At 41.1% G+C, this 21,907-nt stretch overlaps 2 protein-coding genes and 1 pseudogene across 2 annotated transcripts in view; 1 reads left to right on the forward strand and 2 right to left on the reverse strand.

Annotated features, from left to right (window-relative positions):
* Positions 1-4,024, forward strand: part of LOC119745016 (FYVE and coiled-coil domain-containing protein 1-like) — a 31,039-nt gene extending 27,015 nt beyond the window's left edge. The window contains exons 17-19 of the mRNA XM_038221240.1: positions 1,160-1,316; positions 2,669-2,862; positions 3,235-4,024. Of these exons, the coding sequence (XP_038077168.1) occupies positions 1,160-1,316; positions 2,669-2,862; positions 3,235-3,295 (412 nt within the window). The 3' untranslated portion in view covers positions 3,296-4,024. The remainder of the gene's footprint in view (positions 1-1,159; positions 1,317-2,668; positions 2,863-3,234) is intronic.
* Positions 4,025-6,643: 2,619 nt separating this feature from the next.
* Positions 6,644-12,915, reverse strand: LOC119718837 (UDP-N-acetylglucosamine transferase subunit ALG13 homolog). Its single transcript, XM_038188256.1, has 5 exons — positions 12,775-12,915; positions 11,526-11,637; positions 10,013-10,175; positions 8,353-8,491; positions 6,644-7,071 (listed from the first exon to the last, which is right to left on the reverse strand). The coding sequence occupies exons 2-5, from the start codon at positions 11,613-11,615 to the stop codon at positions 6,960-6,962; spliced, it is 504 nt and encodes a 167-aa protein (XP_038044184.1). The 5' UTR covers positions 11,616-11,637; positions 12,775-12,915; the 3' UTR covers positions 6,644-6,959.
* Positions 12,916-14,215: 1,300 nt separating this feature from the next.
* Positions 14,216-21,160, reverse strand: LOC119745017 (annotated as a pseudogene).
* Between the last annotated feature and the right edge of the window lie 747 nt (positions 21,161-21,907).

The raw sequence follows: 21,907 nt of genomic DNA on the forward strand, positions 1-21,907 counted from the left end.
AAAGGCTTTACATTCGTCGTACATGTATCAGTATTTGGTGATTGGACTGTTTCTTTGTTACTGAAATATCATTATATTTGCAACATTCGGAGCTACAGTATGCATTGTATTCATGCAAATTCATATTTTGGGGTAAAATATTGAAAACCTTGCAAAATTACAGTCGGTGCCATGTCAGATGCAGCATTGTTTATTTTTATTTATTTGTTTATATTGTTTTTAAATATTCATATATGACATTTTCCAATATCAAAATCAAAGTGTATTCAAATGTAGTAGTCTCATAATGAAGCCATTCGCTACATGTACACGTATGTATGTAGGCCATTCTTAAAATTTAGGATCCAAAGTGTGTTATTTTTCCTGTCCCTGTTACCTTGGTACTTTGTAATTTGCTATTCAAGTATCATGAAGAATGACTTCAAATGATATTTTAGTAGTTGGGTAGGTAGTTTGCTATTCCTAATCCCCCTTGGAGGACGACTGCATTAAGGAGTGTATCAGATTTATAAAACCATAGATGTCATCAGATGTAACAGGGACAGGAAAAATTTGACCCTAAATTTATAGAATGCACTTTTTTGGGGGAGTTTTCTACCTTTGTATGTATAACTTGAGAAAGCATCTTCAAGCGTGACTGCACATTTCAATTGAAGTTTGCAATTAATAATCATTGCCACTATTTCCCACTATTCCATTGTACTTGACACGCAATTTTTTTTTTCAGCATGTCATCTAATTTTGCATGAGTATGCATATTCATGCGCATGAACATTTTGTGTGTGTGTGCAGTTTGAAAGTCTTTAAGATTAGTATGTCGGTGAAGGGCAAAACCTAAATTTGATTGCTATCACCCCGACGCAAAATTCCATCATATAATGGTTTATGCGGTACCCGCTGCTATGAACATCAGATTCGAACCAGCCAACCGATCCCGTTAGCTCGGTGGTCGAGTGGTAAGACATCTGCACTAGAAAGCAGGAGGTCGTGGGTTCGAGTCCCACCCGAGTGATTTTTCCAACTTTCACTCGGGAGGTAACACACTGAGTATACAGTGTTTAAACGTCGGTGAAGGGCAAAACCTATAATTTGAAGATTATTATGCACACGCTTGTTGCATTTACAAGAAAATTTGAAGGGTTTTTTTCTCTCTACTTAGTACATTCACTAGCCCCACCCTGCATATGAGTGATTTGGAGGCGGGCAATAAGGCCGACGATGACATCATCATCAAGGCCGGACACAGTTATGCAGTGCCAATACACCTTGACGCACCGGGGATCATCTTATGCTGGGAATTTGCATCAGCTCCAAAGGTACTCAGACAAATTTAATAATAATAATGATAATAATCACTTGATTTATAATGTGAATTTGTTTAGGAATAAATGAGCGACTAAGGGTACGCAGAGAGTTGAGTCGATCAAGTCGAGTCGAGTCACAGTGTGTAGTAAATATTTAGCTCAAGTCAATTCGAGTCATGAATATTTGAACACTATATAACAATAAAGACGAGAGAAAGTTATTTGTATAAATAACAGTATAGTTAACAAGAAGTGAAACTCCGATCTTATAGGCTATCTGGTATTTTTTTTCTTATAGGCTATCAATTTTTTTTTGCTGATCGCTGACAATATCAAAACCAAATTGCATTATACAAAAATGTTTCTGATTATTGTATTTAAAAGTGGGCATGTATCTATTTAGTTTTTAAAACGAGGGAAAATTTTATTAGCTGGCATTTGAATCCAAGAGCTTAATAACAAATCACCCAAATCCAATGATGAAACCAAGAATTGGAAAATGTGTTTAAAGTCCGTTTCCCAGATAGTATTTTGTGCGTTCAAGAACCACAAGGTGGGAGTCTGTGACACGTTTGTTTGTCCTCGAAAAGCGGTACTGTACTGTACTGTACTCATAAAGTGACGTGAACATAAAAGTTGCACCATAAGTCATTGCAAATATTTTTAACATAGCTAGTGTTGCTTTTATTTTTGGGACTCAAGTCTTATTAGCCTTACTCGAGTTGAGTCAAGTCTTCTGATGAGGGACTCGAGTTAAGTCGAGTCATTTACCCATTGGGATTCGAGTCGAGTCGAATCACCAAAAATTGTGACTAAAGTCAGACTCGAGTCGAGTCATTGACTCGAGGCATTACAACTCTGGAATTGAGACGGGCCCTTGGGTTATGGCTGTGGTGGAGACCATTACGGCTGGGTGCTTTAAGGTTGAGTGAACCCGTTAGGTATTGAAGCATTGGGTTCAAAAGTGCTTTGTGCATGTACAGTGCTGATTTGAAGTTGTTGCATTTGTCTGACATTTGTCTCTCTGTTAGTGGGTATATTTCATGATTATTAATGTTTTATTAATTTCAGCTGCCATTTAAAAAAAAAAAGTGTTCTGCTTGGAAACCAACAGCGTAGTTGTCAAGTTCATCAAAAGTCAAATCACAAGAGAGTTTTCAAGTCGGGTCAAAGTAACGGTTGATGAACACAGTAGTTATGATTATACCTTGTGACTTGACTTGGGACTGGATGACTCGTTTATGGACTCAATGGCAACACTGGTCAGTCACAAGGCACTCTCATGTAAGGCCTCAAGAAACACAGGACAAACAACAACAAAGGAATACTTTGGTCATTGTCTTTGGTTACCTCTCTGCTTACAGACGGTGTCTTTCAGTGTGACCTACCAACCAGCCGACCCCCCATCGCCCACAGACGGGACCCAGGGTCAGCCAAGCCAGGTGGATGAGCTCATACCGCTCTGTAAATGCAACTCACACAGACACGCCGTGCAGGGGGAACTGATGGCTCGCAAAGCTGGCATCTACACACTGCTGTTTGATAATAGTTTCTCCAGGTAAATTAATTTGCCGTTGTGAACACTTATCCCACATCACAGCGGTCGACAATTGTTTCGTAATACCTCTGTCTTGGATTCTTTGGATTTTGATGTAAAAATCAGGAAAACAAACAGCAGTAAACCCCAACAATCATGACCATCAAACGCCAACTCACATGCATGTCGCGTGCTCGAAACGGTTAAGCCTCGAAACAGCTGATCATCTGCTAGTTCACTGCTCCCACTCATGTGTGAAAACATGGTGAAAATAGCGTGGGTACCAACGATATAAGCGTTTCACACCGTGCGTACCGTACGTACGTACAAACAAAGTCATAGCACACTGCCTGTGGGATATCACTTATGTGTCTATTTTTCATTCATTCGCAGATTCACTCAGAAGTCTGTGAAGTACAGCCTGCAGGTCAAGCGGCCCGAGGCGGCCTACTAGTCAAGTCCAGTTAGCCGGCTGAGAGCCACATAATACGCCAGGCACCCCCCCGACGAGCCATTTTCCAAGAACTGCCAGAGTCTGTAGGTGACATGGCCATTGTGGTCTACAGACTCCGGGCTCAAGAACCCCCTCAATGCTGGAGGGAGAGCCAGTTAAGGCCGGTTCCCGAATGCAAATGCGAACGTCATGAAACATTCCCTGCGAAATTTTGCACAAGTTGCAAGTTCACACGACAAAATGGCATTTGCCTTTGCTTTCGCATGGAGTATGAACTGGTCACGCAGATGTGGATGCGAAGCGAATTTGACGTCAGAGAACATTTTCAACTTTTGCGAATACTTGACGTGACATCACATATGCTTCGCATTTGCTTTTACGCTGAATAACAAACCGGTCTTTAGGCAATGCACTGCGAACGTACGCTTGACACTTATTTATGCAAAAAAATTGTATTCATACAGAAGAGTTGAGATTTTTTCACAGTATTGGACAAAATTGTAGAAACCAAAAAGGTTTTAATAATGGCAATGCTCAACTAGTGTTCATATGACCCAAGTCACATATAGCTGTGCAGGGAAGAAAATAATTTTTCTCGTGAAACAGAATACAGAACCAGAAATTAAGTTATATATTGTAATATAAGTGGTTACAGTTTCTGTGGATAGATCATGTTTAAAATATGAAAAAGGAAGTTTATGAATGCATGGTTACTTCGGCAGAGAGTGGAAAGAAATGATTTTGGGCAAGAATATCATAGAGATCTTGAAACTGGGGTTGATAGGAATATTCAGGAATTGTCCATGTAGTTATGCAGACCAAAAGTGTTGTTAGTTGTTCATTATCACCAATGTAGCAACATGCCTGTGATGAGCCTGTGATAACCCCAACGATCCCCAATCAGCCAAACTCCAACACCAGGGTTTGTTGGAATCTGTTAGGATGAGTACTGCACTACCGGTAGTAAACTTTATGACTGTGCTTCAGGTGGGATTAGGCATACCACAAATAAACAGAGTCTATGTGCACAGTTAACCATATGGTGATGGGATTTGCAAGGAGGGGAAGGTTCCTATAGGCATGCAACTTTTCCTTGGATCAGCTGATTTCCTCTTTTTTTTACTTCCCATGTGTGCCATTGAAAATAGAAAAACACTGTACAAAGTCTGGGGAAAATTTGAATTTCCTCTTTTTTTTGTGAATTCCCAGTTGCATGCCTGTTCCTAGTAAATCACCCTAGGGAGTTGGGGTTAAGGGGTAAATCTTGCCAGCTACCTTTCCGAAATAACCTGTTTATTAAAAAAAAACGTGATGGAAGTTCCAAAAAGACATCAACCTTTTCTGAATGTTAAAAAAAACCATGAGGGACCAATTTTAGCACACCAATTAGATACATGTATTTTAAAATTATCTAAAAAAATTGCTTTTTTGGACAAAATGCCAAGTCATGTAGCAGTTTAATTAGAGTTTTCAGCCCTATGCAAATGGTGGCGGTTCATGAAAGATTTGAAGTTTCTCTTTACTATATGTACTGTAAATATATGGTGGCTGACATAACTGCCTAACACATGTCAAATGTCCGCACGCAAAAACTGCCGTGCAGCAAAAAATGGTTAAATACAAGAAATTTTGAGTTGATGCATGTTTCACAGTGAAAGTTTTCTATTTTATGGGGTCCTTGCCATATGTAGTCTTCAGCATTATGGTACCAATGTACAATGTTAAACCAATCATGTACATGTACCGACATGGTGAATCAGTTGTTCTCAATTTTGCATCAGAATACCCCCCGACCTCAAAATTGATGTAGACGGACAGAGTTTTTGTTGTATACATTTAAGTAATATTATAAAAAAGCAATATAAATTGAGCGGTCTTAAAAGACAATTTTCGCTGATTTTTTTTTGTAAATATATTAATACAGCCATGAGTTCTTTTCAGTTTATATCTTTAAAACACTAATGAACTCTTAAGTAAGATAAGGCATCAGTAATTATTGTAAAACATCGCTTGCTGAATGCATGTCATTTGTTGTATGATGTAAAATTAATCTTTACAGCGCATTTTTTTGACTGGTTAAAAAGGTTGTTAGTTTTGAGCATGCATTAAATGAGGGGCAAAGTACTTAACTTCACTTTGGTGTACCACCCAGCTGCTGTGTATTAGACAGACACTCACTTCTTATTGGTTTACATTTTTGTAACGTGCTTGTTGGGAAAAGGGTCTTTTACATTCTCAGGATTTACTAGAACTTTGGGGGGTTCTTTTCATCATCAAGAAGCACAGGAAATTCTTTGTATATATACATTTTTATTATTCAAAACTCTGTGTATTTCAAAGTACCATTTTTCCAATGTTAAGAAATTATCTAAACCCGATTAGCACAGCTATTCAGCTACATGGCAAGACAATGCCGGAGTTTAACTGACTTTTCCATCATCTCAAATAAATCATCTCATATAAATAATCATATATGTATCTCTGTGTTAGTCATTATCATCCTTGCTTTAGTCTTATTGAAATAACTGATAGTATCCGCTTTTGTGGTTTGATTAAAAGTTACTTAACCTCCTGCTATTTAAGCAGTCACAGACAGTCAAAATTCACTTCCACATCCTCTGCTATACTTTTAACAAAGGCTAGTCACCAGCAGTCAGATCATATGTCAAGCAAGCACTGTGAGTAGTCAAACTGGGTCAACAGACAAAGCAGGCAAGTCGTGGTCACAGCTGTTTTACCACTCACCCGGAGTCAAAGCATAGCTGTATCAAGTTACTTAAACAGTCCCAGGCAGTCAATCCTGCTTTATGTGGGCTTTAAGGTTGAAAACAGTCACTTAAAGGGAAAATACAACATTTGCAAACATCAAAAAATAAAACTACCAAATCATTTTGAAATACCTTGCTGGACTGTTAGTGAATGACAGTGTAAAGCATCCTGTAAAATCATGGCACCTGGTATACTGTCATTTTCAAGAAAAGTGGTATTTTTGTTTCAATTTCCAACGCTGATCGGCCGATCAGCGTTGGAAAAAACTGGCTTTTTTTCAAATACTGGCCCCAGTTGACCATCGCACTTGTTTGCAATCGATTACACACCTATGAACGGGTACAAGCCAGCTAGACTGGTTCCCTGACCTTACAATTCCCCAATATATGTAAACTGCTCTGTTTCTTCTTAAATGGAGTCAGGGAACCAGACTACAGGAAAATGATTGTTTTTCTTGGTTTTTATAGCATTTTCGAACCCAAAACCTCAAAAAAGTCAGTGTAACTATATTTGCTATATATTTCCAACCCCCCAATTCCATCCATTTCTGAAAATTACAGCAAAAGCAAATGATGTATATTCCCTTTAATTGATTTTGACTGCAAGGACAAGATGGCACAGAATGTATGTTTGCATAGGAGGGTGAATATATATTTATATACAGATATTTAAGCGTCATAGAATCAGATACAAAATGCCAATTTGCAACAAGCGCGGGAACACTCACAAATCCCCATCAAGCTTATTGGCTTGATCAGCACATTTTGTATATTCCAATATTCGATCAAGTCCTAGTTAGAATAATCAAATACTTAATTATTCGAGAATGGAACTATATTCAATATTCCGCAAGCATAGAGTCTCTCTGTTTGGAGACAGTCGATGGCAGCATTGCTCAAGACAGCCCCATGGCCTTATCCAGGAAGTTTGAGAACTTGGACGTGTCGCCTGGTGGGAAGGGTTTCAGTTTAGCCGTATCCAACTCGCTGAGAACTTCTAACAGATTGCTGAATGTTATAAAAAGAGAGAAAAATACCTAAATGTTGATAAAATGGCAAATATATTCAATCGGCTGGAAGAAAAGTGACATATTAAACAAGTTTTTTAATAAATTTGATAAAAAAATTCAAACTTTTGGTACATTGTAGTTCAGTTCTAGACTGCATTTTTGTCTTGGGGAGTACCGAAAATTGAAAAATAATTACCATTTTTTTTATGGCAACCGTACACGGCACAGGTAGTGACCGAAAACTGACAATATTGTCATTTGATCAAGATTTTACCTTTTTTTTCACATGAAACAAAAGCTCTACTGTCTAGTTTACAACGCACAACTTGGAAGCTAACCAAAGCGTTTTTGTGTTATTCCTGTATTATGCGTGCGAGAAAATTTTGGGGTCCACTTTTGCGACCCCATAAATTTCGAGCTGTTTGGATGCTAATTGTGATTTCATTCGTAAAGTGTTCGCCTTTTGCGGACGTTGAAGAAACCACATTTTTGCATTGGTGATTGGTCACCGCTGTTCCCGAGACACACAACATGTATATCGCACACTGTATGAGAACGACACGAAAAACGTATTCGTACTCCATCTTGTCCAATGTAAACAATTGGGGATTTTTCCTCTTTTCTCGGGAACAGTAAGACATTAGGTTGGTTTCACTTTTTAACCACATGTTTGAAATGGGATAAATAAACAATCCAAAACATGAAATTTTCGGGGATTTCAGGACCTAGTGCCCCTTTAATACTAACTTAAATTCTCTGCGTTTTCACCACATGTTGTGTTTATATTACGTTAAAGAGGTTGAGGAATGCTGAAAGTCGTTTTGTTTTTTATATTTTTTTACTGTAGAGTAGACCCATATACATCACAATGACAAACTCCCATTCTTTTGAAATGTGCATTTATAAAACTGAAATTTATCGAGTAATTTGTTGGTCGGCGAGCGCATAATTGAAATCAACAGTCGTCGGGTTCTTCGTAAAATCAGAAAAATCGTGACGTAATAAACAGGACTCGTTTGTACTACACTGCATAGGGAGTCCTGTTTATTACGTCACGATTTACTATGTTATGTTTGCTCCCCCAACGATGACTTTTACACAAATTGCACGTTCGGGTCTTAACAGGACCTGAAAAACAGCTCTCAAAAGTACCTTTTGTACTCATTTCATGACAGAAACGATAGTCGTTTTTATTTCATCACACCTTAGGCTACATATACCCGAAAAATGACAGAAATGTCTTCGAGCATTCCACAACCTCTTTAAGATTATGTCATACCAGCATGTTGCATAGAGAAGGTGTCCATCTAAATACAGTTGATATGCTAACTCCATCTGGTGATTGCCCATGAGTAACTGATTGATGACGACAATTAATGGTTTACCGGCGCCTAGGGACTCCAAGACACTACCAGCTCCTGTAGAACAAAGGACATATTCAAATTGAGAGTTGTAGTGGAGCCAGTCACAAGTCAATCATAAGTCTGTCACAAGTCAATTACAAGTCTGTCACAAGTCAATCACAAACCTGTCATAAGTCTGTCACAAGTCAATCACAAGTCTGTCACAAGCCAATCACAAGTCTGTCACAAGTCAATCACAAGTCTGTCACAAGCCAATCACAAGTCTGTCCCAAGTCAAATCACAAGTCTGTCTCAAGTCAATCACAAGTCTGTCACAAGTCAATCACAAGTCTGTCACAAGCTAATCACAAGTCTGTCTCAAGTCAATCACAAGTCTGTCACAAGCCAATCACAAGTCTGTCACAAGCTAATCACAAGTCTGTCACAAGTCAATCACGAGTCTGTCCCAAGTCGAATCACATGTCGAATCACATGTCAATCATAGTCGATCATAAGTCAGTCACAAGTCAATAACAAGTAGGGCTGTGCACCGAGTACCCGAGTACTCGACCGTTTATGTCAGGAGCCGGTTCCAGATTATGGAATCAAGTACCCGTAACCAACTTTACAAATTACTTTAGTTACTTCTCAGACAATGAAAGAGAAAGGTTTGGAAGTCATTTTTGGGGAATTTTCGAAATGAAACCCAGGCCACACAGGAAAACAAAACATATTTCACGTTTATGACGTTCGCGAAATCTGCAGTTTGCACCGTAAAGCTATAAAGCTCACTGCGCACACTTGTATCTTGCTGTATTGATGCCCCGATGTGGTAGTATTATCGCGCAGATTTTTGTGAACAATCTCAACAGCAACTTCCGAGGATTAAATTTTGGCATGTTTGGTGTTGGGTTGCTTTAACAAAGATAGCATTGGACCAACAGACTATACACAAATTTAACTTGTCCACTAAAATTGTTGTACATGTGTTTGCTTGTGCTTACGATGGCTTGGATGGTTAAACATATTTCATTTGATTTTGATTATTTTCTTTCTATTATCCTTTTTTTTTGGAGGATGGAGTGTAGGGTAGAGTACCCCAACTCTCCTTATCCATACAACCAAACTAGACACAGGCTGGTTCATTCTCGGTGAAAATGAACTCAAAGAAATTTGTGCCTTCATGACATGTTTGCATGCTGTGAACTCAAAATGGTACACATTCTAACTCTGGCAAAGTTTGGAGACCGAAAATTCCCTTCACATTTTCATTCACTTGAAGTATGAACCAGTCATAACTTTATAAGCTCTTCCAGGAGCTTCTACATGTCACTTCCTGGTCGGTCGGTTGGTCGGTTGGTCCCCTAAGTTTCCCAACAAATATAACTACCAATTGACCAAAAATTGACCAAATGCAATGCCGTCATCAGTAAATGCACTCTTGGCGAAAGTTCTTGGAGCACGCCCTTTGTCTCCATCGATGCGCATGCGCATGGGCGTCTATTTTGCATATGAAGCGAGACATTTTGGAACCGGGCCAGAGCTTACTGTGCACTCGCGCTTGTTTTGGTGGAATCTCTCTCTATACCTTCCTACCTGCATGGCTGATGATTAGCGAGGCATTCTTGATGTCCTCTGCTATGGAGTCTTTGTAGCGATAGTACTCCACCGTAAACCCTCGTTTGGATACCGGCTCAGGCTCGTAGACACCTCTGCCGATCTGCAGCAACACCTTGGAATAGCCCAACGCTTGGAATTGCTGCAAGACATCAAGCAGAAATGAAACACATGGTTGTTTCATGTAGGCAGAGGCGGATGACGGAAGTATTGGATTGACCCACCAGGAAGTTTCAATGAGTTGCAAAGATACCTGTACTTGGCACTTGGTTGGTTCTTCTCCTAAGGACTTTCACAAGGGAGTATAACTAGGAGGCCAGAAACACCGGGGCAAACCCCTTCTCTTAGCGATAAGTGTTACTGGGTTCTTTTGCGTGCCTTAGGCCGTATACAACACACAGGACCTCCGGCTTAACGTCCCATCGGAAGGACGAAGCAATAATGGTTAAGGGCCTTGCTTAAGGGCACAAGTGTCCGGGCCTGGGCTCGAACCCACGCCACTGTTGCCTCTGAAACACCAGAGCATGAGTCCGGTGCTCTTAACCGCTAGGCCATGACACACCACTGTACAAGGCAGTGGCACTATTAATTCTGATGCAACATATAATGTCCTCCGAAGATACCAATAATGTGATAAATAGTTTGGAAACTGTTTCTTAAAGTCATCAATAAAAAATCCTTTATCTAAATACAATGTATCACTTTGTTTTTATTTGAGAAATGTCTTTAGAGAAAAGATATTCATGTTAGGCCGATTAAAAAAAAGGAAGTAATTTCTCATCTGGCTGTTTCAAAAAAAAAAGGCGGACACTGTTTTGCCCAAAGGTGGCAGATTTTCCAAGATGGCAGATGGGTTCTTCCATTTTCTGTACTATTTTGCGGAAGCAAAATTTTGTCTTAAGGAGCCTCAACCCTTTCTACATAGCTAGAATTTTGATGAAAACAATAGATAGACAATTTACTGACAGTATCTGTCCAAAAAATATTGCAAATGTATGAATTGGAAAGAAAGAAAAAGGGAGGCTGTAGGGAAAAAAGGGAAGCGGACGGGGACAAGAAATTTTGGAAAGATTTCCATATAAGAAGTTCACTAATTTTCCTCTGTAGGCCTATTGACTAACAAGCCCCCAGATAGCAATTTCATGTCATCAAAGTCAATTTGAGCAGTGAGAAAATACAAGCATTTTCTTAGAAAACACTTAGAATTTTTCAGTCCACTCTCATAGGGTTTGTACACAGGGTGTTGAGTGAACTTCTTATATGGAAATCTTTCCGAATTTTTTTTTTTTCTTGGCCTCATATCATCTCATTTTCCTCAATTGAAGAAAACAACATTCGTTTTTAACCCATCAGTAACTAACTATACTACATTGCATTTCATTGTGTTTATTCACTAAAAACCATTGAGTGCTCAGGCAATTCCAGGCGTTACAGGAGTTATATGCAGGGTGGTTAAATTTGGTCGCCACAGTGACCAATGGGTGAAAAGTACCTGACATAGTTGCCGAGACGATGCAACCTGTACCAGGGCATCAAAGCTGGTCGTTCCAACAGTCACAAACACCGTTTTCTTGGGCTTCATTTTGATGACTTTTTCGGAATTTCTGGAAGTAACAGCAAAATACTATTAAAAGCAACAATTCACATTGGCCCACGCTTTGTTTAATCTCATCTAAAGTCAAGACTGTCTCAGATTTTGGGTAGGCCTACATGTTCCAAGTGTGGCCTTTATTTACGGAGGTGGTCTAGTAAATCGGCCACATTTATGGGGCTAGGTTCACTTTCGTAACCCCTAAAAATCGGGCTGTTCATGCTAGTTGTGATTCCAGCCGTAAACTTTATTGTCTTCGCCTTCTGCGGACATGTACCTCTGTACCCTCTTACATATGCTCTATAATCTATTTCAGCATTGCCACTTGGTCATGTATCGAACATTCAATGAAAACGATAGGGAAAAACCTTTTTAAAATAGTGTAAGTAAACAATCTAAAACATGAAATTTTCGGGGATTTTTGGTCGTATATAGCCCCATAAATGTGGCCTATTTACTGGACTGCCTCCGTAAACATAGGCCACACATCCACATGTACAAAAACGTGTCGACTTTGCCAAATTTTGATTTTCACATTTAGGCTTACTTTGTAGAATTTTTTTGCTTTAGAAGCATTCTCACCCTCTTTAGCTAATCAGAAAGTGCTGCCTTTTTCAGATGTCTAATTTTTGAGAAATTTCATGTTGAAATTTTGATACGCAAACGTGTGCAAATGTATCTGGGAATTTCACGAAAAATGGACATCTGAAAAAGGCAGCACTTTCTGATTAGCCTATATAGAGGGCGAGAATGCTTCCAAAGCAAAAAAAATCTACAAAGTAAGCATGGTAAGCCTAAATGTGAAAATCAAAATTTGGCAAAGTCGACACGTTTTTGTACATGTGGATGTGTGGCCTATGTTTACGGAGGCAGTCCAGTAAATAGGCCACATTTATGGGGCTAGGTCGTATACTATATTACACTACAGGCTAGTGCCCTTTTTAAGTGCGCCATTCCCTCCCCCCGATTATGTGCCCAATTTCCGGACGGATCAACATGATCAAAACGGTCAATTGCATTGACTGATGTTCATCGAAAAAGCAAACGTTATCACAGTTGACGATACATGTGCACACCAAATTAAACTTGGTCAGTTAATTCTGTTGAGTTACTTTTTAGGGGAAAATAACGACATAGTAGTAGCACTCACCTAACACGTGCAGAAGAAACAGATGAAAATTTGTTGACAATTTCCCACCTGACAATGGAGGGCGCCGTTCATTTCTCTGACTCGCCAGAACATCGACGACGCTCGCGATCGCACGTACGACAACTGAAGCGACGCAGCATAGTGAGCATACATCCAGACTGTCGATTCAAAACCCTATCTGAGTCTCATTGTCTCAAACTCATTTACACTGGTGGTCTACGCCCTAAGATAAAAAGTATACAAGGTGCCCCCCCCCGAAAAAAGCCAGCCCTCGAAGCATCATATAGCTTTTTTTTATCTATTTCTTCTTCGGTCTTAATAATTATGCATGTACAAATGTAGATTTGATGTGAGGGTAAATTTGCTATTTTAATTTTAAAAACTTTCTCTGTTTGGTTCTTTTGCTTTGTACTTTTTTGTCGGCAACTTAATGGTAAGTTATCTTTTTGGAAGATGATAGAACAGACGTTAGACGAGGCGGTGCGTGCCGGGGGAGTCAATCGACGCAGTCGTAGCCTGACACGCAATTCAGAATTTCAAGAGGTGCGAAACTTTTCAAAGTAGTAAAGTAGAAGTACATATTTCTCAGTCCTAATTATGCACCGAGAGACCAACATATCAGTCAAACTAAAACAAAAAATCATAGGCTGCAAATTCTGATCACATTCTTGAAGCTTTTATTCACCATAGGGGGTGATATCTCAAAACGTATAGGCTTACGACTAACGAAGCTGCCGTATATATTTTTCCAAACATAACAAAATAATGAAAACAGTTGGCTCATTGCTGCCCCAAGTATCAACTGCTGTTCGTCCATGGAGCTAGATAAAACAAATGCACTCAACAATGGTAATGTTTCTCCGCCTATTTAAACAAATCGTTTTTGAGCAGAATTCTAAGAAAGCCGTTTGGCCTAGTGGTTAGATTCGTCGGCTACGAATCGCGGAGCCCGGGTTCGAATCCCGTCGGTGTCTTTTTGCTTTTCAACGCAGGCATTCAGTCATTATAAGATGTTTAATTTCCCATCGTAAATCACCAACAGTACCTTAGCTTAATCGGTAAGCACTGCTGCTGGTACTGTCCGCGAGTTCCAGGTTGGCGCCTTCGTACAGGTTCAGGGCATGTGGTCCACTCGGAGGATCAGGGCTTAGGGGCCGCCCTGTTCCTCCCTTAGCTCTTTGCTTTTACATGGTGCCTGGCCCTCGGGTTACATGGATGGACAGGGAAGGAAGTGTGTATTGGCCGGGACACCCGAGAGCCCAGAAGAGAACTAAGGGATCGGCTGGGGCATTGTTATGGCTCAGACCGATCCCTGAAAGCTTGGCCAGCACATAACTTTTTGATTTTTATTTAGTCCTCCTTTTTTTTTTTACTTTGGTTAAGTTTGATATTTACATCTGCTCGGCAGGTCTCCGGTAGTATTAAAAACGAAACAAAGGTCTATGTCATAAATTAATGAACATTTAATAATGAACCATAATCAAAATTAAGTTTCGCTCGATCAATGACTACTATTATTAATGGCGAAAATTCCAATTGACGTAAGAAACGCCATAGGCCTAATAACGGGTTTTTTTTTAATATTGTGAACATTCCTAACAAATATAATAATTCGCGAAATAGGAAAAACGAAAATAAACTAAGCCCCTCACCCTTAAAACTTGAAATACAAAATTGCAAAACAAGTCAAGCGCAACACAAGAATGTACATTAAGGATTGAATTCTAAAATGCCATTAAATTGGGCTGAATAGAATTAACTGTCATTGACATGCAGGCGCGGATCCAGAGGGTTTTTTTTGGGGGGGGTCGAACCCCTCCCCTGCTCTTACAAAGCAAAGCAAAGCTAATCTGCAGCGGTTATTATGCGTCCCCTAGCTGACGGGCCTGAATCTGACGAGTCTGAGCCCCCTCCCCCCACCCCCCGGCAGAAGTTCCTATAGATCCGTCTCTGACGTAAGTTGGTAAACATAATTATGAATTGTGATATCGATTTGGCGATTTTTCATTGTTGATCACCGTGGGACGACCGCACCGGTGGTCAAAAGACCACCAAGGCGGGAGCTTGACCGATGGTGGGGGTGGGGGGGGGGTCCGACGCGGCAGTCGGCGCGGATAAACCGATCTTCGCGGTCTATTCGAGACCTAGCTCGGGCATCCCCGGGCCCCGAGTTCTGTGGGCGACCCGCTCCGGCCGCGCCGTCTCCCTCACGCAGGGCACTGGCACCACAGCACTTGGCGGCGCTTTCAAAACCCTGGCGTGGGACACTCCCGCCTACACCCGGAAGACAACACGGCTGGCCCCGCTGGAGCGGGGGCCGGCCGGGGACAACCAAACCTCGGCCCCTTGGACGGCCGGGTTTTTCTCTCTCTCTCTCTCTCTCTCTCTGATCGGTAATACGGAACAGAGGCGCTCCCGGGGGCACCCTCGGGGGGCTTGTGCCCCCCCCCCCCCAAGAGGTTGTCAATTTTTTTTGGGGGGGGGATTTTTTTTAATCCCACGATTTTACCAAAAATCCAATTTTTTTACTGCGGCCACAAATTTTGGGCTACATTTTTTGGAAAAAAAAATGTGAGCCACCCCCCCCCCCCAAAAAAAAAACTCCTGGGTGCGCCACTGCAGTGACCGCCCAAATGCGGCATACAGCCCCGTGAAAATAGTTTGATTGTCGTGCGGCGATCCCTCCTAAAGATCGCAACCAGCTTAATATATGTTTAGGCGATACCCCAGGATAAATTATCCGTATTGTCCCCCCCCCCCCCCGTGAGCTCAGTACCAATGGGGTAGTTTGGAAGCTACACGTGAGTATTACAGAAATCTTTAGTCTAATTACTAAGAATAATGAAAAATCTTCTTTGTAGACAAATCATGCACCAGCTTTTTTAGGGGCTAGGTCTTCGCCTGCGATTGGCAGTCATAGCACGGGCATTGTTTGGATATTGCCATTGTTGCCGCTGCTGTTGTTGTTGTTGTTGTTGTGGCGGTTGTGGTGGTTGTTCTTGTTGTCGTCGTTGTTCTTGTCGTCGTTGTTCTTGTCCTTGTTGTTGTCTGTAGCGATGCCTGTGTCGTCTGTGCGTCTGCGGAATGTCGTACCCAGCCCGGATTGCAGCGCCCTCAGAGGCCGCCTTCAACTCCGACGGATCGTGAGCTACTTCATCGGCAAAGTCCACGTCGTCTTCCATACCATTAGCTGTGATAAAATGAAAAGCCCAGAATAATACAGATCTCAAATAGACCTTTCTCAGTGTACGCCATCTTGAAAATCGAAGTGAGGCAAATAGTAACAATTCACCGATAGCCTTAATGTAGTTCCTACCAACTAAATGCAATAATTCAGCTCAGAACCGCCACGGACGGGAAAAGTGAAAATAGAAAGTCTGACGTTTGACGGCGGCGCTGCGGCGCTTAACTATAACACTCCAGTTACGGATATTTACGGATATACAGGGTGAGTAAAAAAAAAAAGGGAAACCCAAATGTCGGGACAATTGTTTTAGTGAAGTTCTTCATGTTTCTGTCTTTCTACTTTCTTTTAGTACAAGAATCATTCAAATCACTCATGTACTTAATACTTTTCAAATTTTAAACACAACCACCATTTTAAAGTTCTGTCCAGGGATCACAAAAAAAGTGTGCGTTCTTTCAGCAAATCCCTTTGTGATGTGTTTTCGTTTTGCTGAAAGAACACTTACCTTCTTGTATTCCGTGCACAGAACTTTAAAACGGTGGTTGTGTTTAAAATTCCGTAACTTAAAAAGTACATAAATGATTTGAATGATTCTTGTACTAAAAGAAAGCTTATGAATTGGGCTTTTCAGGCGCGGATCCAGGGGGGTGTTTGGGGGTCAAACCCCCCCCCCAGCTCTGTAAAAAAAAAAAATTCATACAATTTCCTAAAAGATAAGTCGAACCCCCCCCCCCCCTCCCCCTGTTGTGACACCCTCCAAAAATTATACTGGTATAATGTCTGCCTGTTCAAAATACGGTACACCATTCTGTAATCTAGTGTTAATAATCGTCGGATTTGAACAGCGCCCCCTATTGAAATATGGTACCATTGATTTTGATTCGCTCTGTGGTTGCTGGGTTTTGGGTTTTTTGGGGTTTTTTTTCTCAAAAAGAAAAACTTATTCAGATTCATCAACATTATTATTTATTATTCAAAAAGAAGTTCCTGAAGTACTATAAAATGTTCTACACACACACACACATTTTGTGTCATTGCAGAAAATTGTACCTACCGACGTAACTAGAACTGTGCAAACTATCTCCACCACCGCTCCTTGTCTTGTCCCCCGGAAGGACACTGCCTGACAGACGGCCGTGGGCTCCCGGCAGATGCCCTCGCTGACCGTACCCCCGGTGGGGACGTGAAACAGATTGATGTCGTTGTCGTTGTTCAGCCTAAAAGTCTCGCCCCAGTTGTCGTCGTCGACGTCAAACTTGAAGGCCGGGGTAGCGATTTCTGGCCGCGGGGCTCGGGTGGTGTGGATCTTGCTATGCCGGTTGTGGATCAGCCTCTGCAGCCCTGGAGCCTCCTCGCGTCTTCTTGTCGACCCTAGATGGTGTTTTAAGGCATAATGCATAAATATCCCAAAAGTAACCGTATACTGAATTATTATCAACACGCTTACTTGGATTGAAGATCCAGTGGCGCACCCAAGGGGATGGGGGTTCGTGGGGCTTGAGCCTCCCCCCCCCCGCCCGAAATTTTTTTTTTTTTTTTTTTTTAATTATTTTTTTTGGTTTTTTTTTTTTAATGTTTGGCCCACCATTTTGCCTTGGTGATATGAATGTGGCCTACGGTTTTCGAGTCGTATAATAGGAGCGTAAGTGGCACCACCAACGTCAAAATAAGCCGCCCCTAAAAAACAAAATAACTTCTGCGGCCAAACATTTTGGGAAAAATATTTTGGAAAAAAAAATTAACTCCTAGCAAATTTGTTGTAAAAAAAAAAAAAAAAAAAAAAAAAAATTACCCCCAAAACAAATCCTGGGTGCGCCACTGTGAAGATCGTATTTGTTCTAAACAGTAAACAGCCACATGACACTGTTTCGTCTGGCTTGCTGTCATTTATAGGAGATATCAAAAAATATAGGGGCTATCCAATGATCAGTCAATTGACTGATTTTGGCAATAATGAGTGATATTGACGAAATCTTGTTTCGTGATCAAAAGTTTGTACATGTTTTTTTTCACTGGTTTCTCGAGCTGGGGGAGTGAGTGTATTATATCCTTATCCACTGAGCTGAAACCCTTCAACAGGTAAGGTTTTGAACACTCTTTTCTTATGATTGTAATTGAAAATGAAAAAATGAAGCAAATGATACTATACAGGGCGATCCAAAAAAAGTTGCACTTTTTCATAGGCAGATTTCTCAAAATTGAAGAAACATTCCTATAGGTTCAGTGTGCCAAAACCTCCCCAAGACTAGTTGATAGGATCCTCTCCAGCTGCGAGGGTTTGACCGCGCTTGTCAGAGCCCGGCGGCTAAATTAAGGGGGAAAATCAAATCCAGTCTTGTGTACCAAGACTAGGTAGCCTACCTGGGGGCGCTGGTCCTATCACTGGCACCGGTCCGTCGTGGCGGTTTGGCAGGACATCCGGGATTTCCCGCGGCGGTCCTTCGATCGGCGGGCCGTTGATGCCTCCTGTCGGGAACTCGTCCGCTCGCTCGGGAAATTGTGCGGGAGGAGGCATGCCGATTTTATCCGAGGTTTGAAGTTGCACGTTTTGCCCGGGATCGGTTCCCTCGTCGTAACTTCGTTTGATTCGCCAACGGTGTCCGATATGCAGATTTCCAACGCCTCTTATTGGCTTCTGTGGGAAGGCCTGGATGGAACAAAAAAATTATCCCGTTTGCACACACACAAAAAAATCCTAGCTAAAATCTTATTCCATGAGTGGTGGTATAGGAGGTAAAACGTAAAGGGTTCGGCTTCAAGCTATAAAAAATGTAATATAGAGATATGGGAATTTGTATTTAAAAATTCTCATAAGATTTTCTGTTCACAAGGCACGACACGAAATCCATATAGATGACACCGACACGATCGTTGTCAGTCGTTCTTTTTCGAAACCGTCAAAGATATTTGTTACAGCTATTGTTTTACATCAAAACTCATGGGTAGGCAACTCACGAAACGGCATCGTCCAGTGGGCTCATCAGCCCATGTTGACCAGTAACACTTCTGCGCCACCAGGCAGTCTTTGTCCGCTAAACATGGCGCTTCACCCTTGAATGAGGAGAAGACGAATGGTTTTGATATCATAGGCAACATCCCGCCACAACGATGTTCACTGGTATGTTATCCAACATTGTTATACCTCTGTCTTGAATACTGTATTTTCATTGGCCTAGAACGATCACGTGTTAAGTTTATAAAAAAAAAAGTCATGGCACACTCCCTGTGGGGTATGTGTATTCCCACAGGGAGTGTGCTTTGACTTTGTACGCACGCGTACGGTGTGAAACGCTTATATCGTTGGTACCCACGCTATTTTCACCATGTTTTCACACTTGAGTGGGAGCAGCGAACTAACAGACGATCAGCTGTTTCGATCGAGCACGCGACATGCATGTGAGTTGGCGTTTGATTGTCATGATTGTTGTGTTCACTGCTGTATTTTTTCGTGATTTTTACATCAAAATCCAAAGAATCCAAGACGTGTATAACATTCGCCTCGGGTGCTATGCGCCCCTTCGGGTGTTCAAAACGTCATATCCCACATCACAGCGGTCAACAATATTGTTTAATGACATAACACGTTATCACACATTTACCCCGTTAGTATTTCATTAAAAGGGTATTATGTCATTTTTCAATTTCTGCATTCCTTGGTGATATAAATGATTCTTGGCAAGTGTTTTGTTTATCGTTCCAAAATTGCTTGTGCACCCTTAACAACTTTTTAAAAGGACCTTTTAACCTTGTTAAATCTTAACAACCTTTTTTTTTTTTTTTTTTTTTTTTTTTTTTTTTTAGTAATCTTGAATGGTACCATTTGGTAGAGATGTTGCCACGTAAATTTAACTATTTATTTATTTATTTCTTATTTATCCTGGGTGATCCATTCAGTGAGAAAACTCACTGATCTGCCAAGGATCCCAGCTCACACAAAACTACTTTTAAAATACAATTAAAATATTAAGAGTATGAAAGAATGTTTCTGCATTCATGAGGTGTCGTGGTGACCGCGATCTTTATTTTCGTGCCACATCTTTTCATCTTCATTGTCGTATTACTCCAAAATTTCCCTCAAAAAATACCCCAAATCCTGTGCCTCCAACTGCAACTTTATGTTGGTTTGAATACATTTAGTTCGTATAGGCCTAAACTAGTTGGATGTTTTATGAGTCCAATGACCAAGAGTGGATTTTCATTCTCTTATCCGAAAGGGGCCCGCCACTACAAAGGAGTTGTTGACTTGTCCCTGGAAGTCTGGACGAAGATACCAATCGGTCCTGTCCAGTATTTACTTATAGGTACACAATCGCCGAAAATACATTAGGCCTACATTTTGTAATAATCAGTTTGATTGAGCTAGTTTTCGAAAAGCAATACATCTCCCGCATGCGCAGCAAAAAAAAAATCTGTATCATATCTAGGAAATAGTAATAAGTAGGGCCCAGGGGCCTAGTGGTTAGGGTTTGTGACTCATGATCAGAGGGTCAGGGGTTCGAATACAGCTCCTGCTCATAATGCTGTGTCCTTGGGCAAGCCACTTCACCCCCACTTGCCATGCTTGCCTCTGTCCACCCAGAAGTATAAATGGGTGCCGGCATTTAGCTGGGGAGTAACCTGTGATGGACTAGCATCCCATCCAGGGGGGATAGAAATGTTCTCAATCGTTTCATGCTACTGAAACCGGAGATATACGCCGGCCTGCTAAGCCACATTGGCTCGTGACAGACTTTACTCTATTTAACAAACACACTTATTGGGACATCCTAAATAAATCTGTAACTTACACTTCTCTTGACGAGTTGCGCACAGCACGTGAAGTGGATCAGCGATAGCAGGAAGAAAAAAAGTATCGTGACATCAGCAAACCGACTCATGGTTTCTGAAACTGAACAGCAGAGAAAGTATTGTGTTTATTTCTTCCAACAGTTCCCACACGTTTCCTAACTTGAGGCTAACACTGAAACCAGCCTCTGTGTTCAAAATAGGGGCCTACCTCTATTGTGCGGCCATTAAGACGACTACTTTTATTACGTTCTAACATCACATCAATGTATGACATTCTAATTTAAATATCGCTGAAAAGAAAGTCTTACACGTGTTGCGTGGATATCCTCCCAGTATGCATCAGCTTCAATGGTCCATGCAGTCTATCTGTTCATCTTTCTAGCATAGATAAGTTGGGCTTTTAGCATTGCACGATTTACAAGGTCGATTCTTTTCAAACAGTAATGAGGCGTCGCGTATCATACGCCTTTGCGTCGTATGTTTAGCGCAGAAACGCGGCACGCAACGCGAGTGCGTGCGAACTGCGTTCAGCACGCAATACGCTCGATTGGTAGCTCATCATGTCGTCACCAGCATAGAGGACAACTTAGGATGGCTCTCAGGCAGCCTAAACTTAACTTCCTCAGGTTGTTGGGCGATGTATCAGTTCTTGTGGAGGAGCCGCCCTTATAATTTTACAATCGCATGTCATATAATCATTGGAAACGCGTCCGTGCTTCGGTAATCGGGTCAACTTGCCAACACTTCTTCGCGTTTCCGTTCAAAATTGTATCAGCTTTTACTAACAGCAGATATGATTGATCAGCTCATTGGAAAGAAGTGATTACGAAACGCTTCGAGGGTATACGTTTAAGACGAGGAGTGGAAGGGACAAGTGGTATTATAAGGGGGTGTAATAAAGAATGAAAATAACTATGAATATCGTGAAATTTATATTTGCAGCTGTATTTAAAACTGGGATTTAGTAGAAAGTTTTGTGTCAAACGTTTCTAGCTTAAATCCAAATCAAATTAAACATTCATTTAAACAAGAAATGGAGACTTTGCCCTAAATCATACCAAAAAAAACGAATAACTTACGATCTTTACCTATGACCCGCTCATGTCCTAGGCAGACGAACCGTGAACACGGTATCAAACACAAAGAAGCAAGGAACAT

The sequence above is a fragment of the Patiria miniata genome, unplaced genomic scaffold, assembly GCF_015706575.1.
Source record: "Patiria miniata isolate m_02_andy unplaced genomic scaffold, ASM1570657v1 HiC_scaffold_7, whole genome shotgun sequence".
NCBI classification, from domain to species: domain Eukaryota; kingdom Metazoa; phylum Echinodermata; class Asteroidea; order Valvatida; family Asterinidae; genus Patiria; species Patiria miniata.